The 6195-nt window shown below is 35.9% G+C and overlaps 1 protein-coding gene across 1 annotated transcript in view; it reads right to left on the reverse strand.

The window, feature by feature from the left end:
- Window positions 1-6195, reverse strand: part of DNAH8 (dynein axonemal heavy chain 8) — a 307121-nt gene that overhangs the window by 122631 nt on the left and 178295 nt on the right. The window contains exons 58-59 of the mRNA XM_006926591.3: window positions 2953-3116; window positions 1446-1638 (exon numbers count right to left, since the gene is read on the reverse strand). Coding sequence (XP_006926653.1) covers window positions 1446-1638; window positions 2953-3116 — 357 coding nt within the window. The remainder of the gene's footprint in view (window positions 1-1445; window positions 1639-2952; window positions 3117-6195) is intronic.

Consider the following 6195-nt stretch of genomic DNA (forward strand, 5'->3'; position numbering starts at 1 on the left):
AAAATAATATAAGATCCAAAATTTATGAAAGTAGAAATTGTAAAGACACTCAAGAGTAATTTTAATTAAAAAAAAAAATCTAATGAATTTCCAAAAACTTGTCATGGATTAGTTGAGTTTTAATTATTTCCATTTTCAGAGACCTGAAACCTAACTTTCCATTATGAAATTATTCCTGAAGTTTCTCTTCAAGAACTCCACCATCAATTCCTACCCACTACCCATGATAATTGAGATTGGAATATAACAAATGTTTTTTTCAGTTTTTATTCACTTTTTAACATTGTCTGTGGATTTAAAAAATTATACAGAAGTTTTAGATTGTTTAGGTAGTCAAACTGTTCTGATATAAATATTTGTTTTGCAAATTGTTTCTCCCCATTTAACTCTTTGATCTACATACTTAAGGATTACTTTGTTATGTGACCCTGTTTAAAATATCCCTTTGGAGTCTTGATTCAAACTTCATTAAACCTATACACTAATTTAGGAAGAATGATGAGTTGCCATTTAACCAAGTGAAGTTTTATTGTTTTTTCCTGTTGAATAAACTATTTTTATGTAATATTTTCTATCTTGTGATTGTTGATAAGAATTAGCAAACTTTTTCTGTAAAGCACAAGACACTAAATATTTTAGGCTTTGTGGCTTGTATGGTCTCTGGAACAGATATTCTCGACGCTGTCGTGTGAAAGCTGTGATAGAAAATTTATAAACAAATGGTGTGCCTGTGTTCCAATACGAACATGCTTATGAACTCTGAAATTTGAATTCCACATAGTTTTCACATGTCACACAATATTATTTTTTTTTATTTTTTTCTACCCACTTAAAAATGTAAAAATGTAAAAAACCTTTCTTAGCTAATAAATCTAACAAAAATAGGCAGCAGGATGGATTTGGTCCATCCACTATAATTTGCCAACTTCTGGTATAGAAGATAATTACTGAATTTTATATTTATATCATACTTGGTTATCTTACTGAACTCTTAGTACTTAAAACAGATTTAAGTTCTCTTGGATTATATTAAGAGATAAGCACATTATCTGAAAATAATGATATTTTTGTTTTTCTTTCTATTTGATAATTACATTTACTTATTTATTTATTTATTTTTTATTTTTCAAGTACAGCTGACATTCAATATTATATTAATTTCTGGTATATATATCAATTTTCTTTTTGTCATTTTGTTGCAGTGCCTAGAACTTTCAAAGCAGTATTAAATAATTGTGGTAATATCAGGCATTCTTGTTTTATACCTGACTTTAATGTAACTGCTGCTAAATTTCATTGAAAGAAATATTTTACTTGGTGTATGATGACATGAATCACAACACATAACTAATGTAGAAGTTATAGAAACTCCATGGTGAGACTCTGGCACAGAGAAAAAGTTAGGTGAGTGATATAAAAAACTCTTCAAAGGTGAGAATAAATACCAGTTCATAGATTTTGGGTATTTCAAATATAGTGTCTTCAGGTTCGTCACCAGTAGGTTCAGGCATCTCACGAAGAAAATCTACGAAGTATGGTTCAGGAAAAATATACGATGTCATATCTGAGCCAGTACTTTCTTCAATTGCCCGAAGAAGATGTACATTAAACCACTGCTCATCTTCAGCAGTTATAAATCTGAAAGGAAAATACAAGAGTAAAAATGTGAAATATCTTTTCTAATTGAACATAGTGTCAACCACCCTCCACCTCCTTTCAGCCCCCATCCTGCACCTCCATCATGTCAGTACAGGGAAACAATATGTTCTGCCTTCTGACAAGAAGGACATAGCCCCTCCAAGGAAAGTATAACATCGATAGTTTGATCTGTAGAAATTACTGACAGAGGAGCTCTTCTTGACACACTTAGTCATCTCTTCTTCCCAACTATGCCCCGACTTTTGGACTTCCGTGTCCTTCTTTGCATTATCCTATTTTAGCAAGAATCCAGTCAAGTCCATTTAGCCAGAATCCCCTAATACCTGATCACCCTCCATATCTGACCAAATTCCTCATTCTCCATCATTCCCTAGGGTAATATCAAATCTCCTGGCCTGCTTTCAGCAAGAATCCTATTAGGTCATTTTAGCCAGAATCTATCTGTAACTCTGATGTTTCCCCCAGTAATTTTCTATCCACCAACTTCCCCCCATCTTTTTCCTTGGCTATAAATTTCTACTTTTTCCTTGTTGCTTTTGGAGTTGAGCCCATCTCTCTCTTCTACTGCAAAACTCCATCGCTGTAGTCTCTATACCCATTATGACAGTCCTGAATAAAGACTGTGGGCCTTTTTGTTTTAACAAGTGTCATAAACATTTTTTTCTTGAACAATACAGATGAATCACTGAGGTGAGGTCAAAGGTCCCTGAAACTGGAATAGGAGTGTAGCACTGACAGCCAATAGTGGGCAGGTGTCCTCTTTCTGGGTTTGTGGGCACATGGTGTACAAAGGTCCTTTTCAGACTTACAGTATCAGAGGGAAGAGAGGAAGAATAAGACTAATATTTGACATCTACCACCTATGTGTGAGACTTTGTAGTAGTCCCTTTACAACTTTGTAAGACTGGCATTATCATTCATATTCTATAGAGGAAGAAACAGGCTCAGAAAGATGACTGAGTTTATGTGCCAGCTTTCACCATGCAAAACTGACACAGAGCTCAATTCTTTTTAGTAAATGTACATAACTAAAATGTGCCTCTGAATGTTATAAATTCTCTGATAATATAGTGACTAAAAAAGATGTCCCACTGAAATAATACTCAAGTAAATTGGCAGAGCACTTTTTTTAAGGTGACCAGCAGTTGGGAAATGACATCAATGCTTTACAAGCCCCAGAGCTAATTAAGACACTACTTCCTATTCTACTAATTTGAAGTGATAATGCAGGAATTAATCTAATAGTATTAACTTCTTGTATAGTACATTAAACTCAGACACTGTAATATATACCTGTCTGCAACTACTCTGTTGCACTCGTGTTTGAAAAGTGACAGGAGAACAGAGATTGAATCACACTCTTCAGCTTTTATCGTTAACATTCCTTGCCAAATTCTGGAAAGATCTCGAAGATTGAAAATGTAATGAAATTTAGAAGGAGTTGGCAGCATCTTCACCTAGAGATGAAAAAAAAAATGATTCGATTCCCTTCTCAGATAAAACTAAAAGTGGAACTGCTTTTAGAATTACTTTATTTCCCAAATCCTATTTTAAGTAACATAGGCTGAACAAATAAACAAAGATTAAGTTTATATTTTTGTCACAGCACTAACAGAAAAAACTCATGTCATAAATAAACCAACACAAAATTTAAAAGACCATAAACCCTTGAATAGGGTGGACTCAAGTATGATGCACTACATACGAATGCCAACACCTGTTCTAATACCATTAGTTGGCTTTGAACGATTCACTTTCCCCTGAGTTCTTAAAAACTATGTGAGTTGTGAGATTAAGAATTCCTAATCATTATTAACCATATTAGTGTTACATGGAAATATGTCATAACAAAAAAATGAATGTGAGCTCGTTGTCATGCAGTTAAGAACAATGGATGTTCACTTCTAAAATCAATAATGACTATGTTCTATAGATTGCTTTAAGGTCCTACATGTGTTTAGAGTTCCGCAAATATATTTGCATACCATAATCTAGATTTCACTGAGGGGATCCAAACTCAGTCGACATGCTTTCATATATCTGTATATCCATAATAAATTGAGAGGCAGGTCTGACATGCAGCTGTTAAAGTACTAAGTGGTTTCCTTGTTTGAACATTACTTATTATTCCTACCAACTTCTAGAATCCAAACAGGCAAAGCTATTACAATGACACATTCTTACAGAGAGATACTAGTTCGAAATAAACTTGAGGTGTACTAGGTTTTGGAAGCACTGCTGGCCATGTATAAAGATTATAATTGATATCATTAGTATCATTTTTGAAATGAAACAATGATAATTCTGAAGATACAAAGCAGACCCTCCAAATGATTAATTCAGGAAAGCAAATGCTTTCTTTAGTACTAATTCACGGAACATGTCCTTTCTGTATTGAAAAAGCACCCTATTGAGTTTGTAGAGTAATTTTTATAGCCTAATTCACAGTGGAAGTTAAAATGGCAGGTAGAAAGGGAGAGAGAATGAAGTGTTATTTCTCTCTGCACTCAGTTCCATGCCAAGCTAAAATGTTCACCCTACTCACCAAAATGTAAAACATACACTTATGTTACAAATATGCAAAAATAAAGGGACAAGGTTATGTGAATACTGCTTTTTCTTCTTTGCTGTAAAAGATGGCAGCTGTGATGGCAGCCATTGGCAACCGAAGCAATCATTAAACAGAATTAAATTCCGTTCTTTCCATCTTCTTCTCATTACTAACCTGCTTCTCTCCTGCTCTTCTAATAGTTCCCTTTAATATTTGTCGACATCTTTCTTTTCTCACCTGCTTCTGCTTTAAAGCTATGTATTATAAAAGTGAAGTGATATACAAGGCAAGTGGATTAAAAGAGTGCTTCGTGAAGATAGGCAATTTGAAGAAAAAATATAAAGAAGGCTGCTTATTTGGGGGAAAGGATAGGAGGAAGATTCATTTATTTTTCAATGACTATTTTTGAGTACCTCACACTTTCCTTAGTAAATAGGACAGCTAAATCTGCTGTCATCAGGGAGCTTTTATTCTAGTTGAGGAGCCTGACAATAAATAGGAATCAAATTGATAACAAATAGGAATCATATTGCTAACAAACATATAGGCAAATAATAATGATGGAAGTCGTGGTTAGAAAACATAAAGTAGGGTCAGGAGACAGATAATTCCAGAGAGGGGGCCATAGAAGTTATTTTAGAGAAAATGATCCAGGAAACCGCTTCTGAATGATGAGAATTAGTCAAATGAAGTACAATGGCTGAGAGGCATGAAAAACTTGGGGTTTTCAAGCGACAGCATCAGAAGAGCAGCATAGCTGAAGCAGAATGATGGAAGGGAAGAAAGGTAAGCAGGGCCGGCTCAGTTCGAGGTTCACAGGCCAAAGCAAGGCATTGGTTTTTATTGTAGGTGTAACGGGAAGCTACTGGTTGTCTTAAGAAAAGCTAATGATCTCTGATTTACATTTTTAAAAAGCATTTTAGAGATCTTTGGAAACATGGCAAAGTAAGACGTTCCTGGATCTCTCCCCTTGAAACAACAATAAGCTGAACAGATAAAACTCAATAAAAAAGAAAAACACCTAAACTGCACACCAGCACGTCTGAGTGTGGGATCTGTGTATAAGAGCTACCATAGGTCAGAACCCTAGGTGTCGGGTGGTGGACTGGGAGAAACAAAGAAGCTGCCTCTGCAGCCACTAGAGCTCCCTGCAAGAAAAGGGGGAGAGGAGAAGTTATGGTGACTTCACTGAACAGCCCTGCCTGGGATTGCTGTGAGCTCCCCACAGCTGGCAGCAGAGCCCAGTCATCAGGGCAGAAGGCAGAAAAGCGGAACGGCAGAAAAACAACAGTTGATATTTACTGGCCACAGTTGCAAAACCCAGGCTGAGCTGCAGCCCCCAACTACCAACCCAGAGGGCCCCATCCCCCATACACTCTGAGATAGAACACTGCGGAGCCCCAGGGAAACCTGAGCATGCGGAGCCCCAGGGAAACCTGAGCAAACGCTACCGAAACTGTTGCTAACAATGACAGAGACTGAAACTGAGAGTAGTGGTGTGATTAAATATCTACAAGAAAATAAAAAAGACATTATTTAGACTTTATATAAAGCAGGGATCCAAGAGGCTTAGACGCCACCTACTGGAAACTAAACGAAAAGCACCTTCTTTGCAGCACACTAAAGACAGACCTTTCTATAATAAATCTTCTTTCTGGAAGAGAGCCGAGTACATTTCCATTAATGCCCAGGCAGAGAAATAATCCATTAAACACCATTAACAACCAAGGTGACAAGGAATCACAGAAAGAAAGAGAAAAATCTCTAGAAAATAAGCTTACAGACATAGAAATATGCAACTTAAATGACAGACAATTAAGGATGATACTTCTGAAAAAACTCAGGGAATTCCGAAATGAGTCATATCAACAATTTCAAGAATTGAAAAACACCTAGATGAATAGAGCGAGGAGAATGAAACCCTCAAAAAAAACCAAATAGAACTTCTGGAGATGAAGAACACGCTGCAAGAGACGAAAAATGAC

This window comes from Pteropus alecto, unplaced genomic scaffold (assembly GCF_000325575.1).
Source record: "Pteropus alecto unplaced genomic scaffold, ASM32557v1 scaffold7, whole genome shotgun sequence".
NCBI lineage: Eukaryota > Metazoa > Chordata > Mammalia > Chiroptera > Pteropodidae > Pteropus > Pteropus alecto.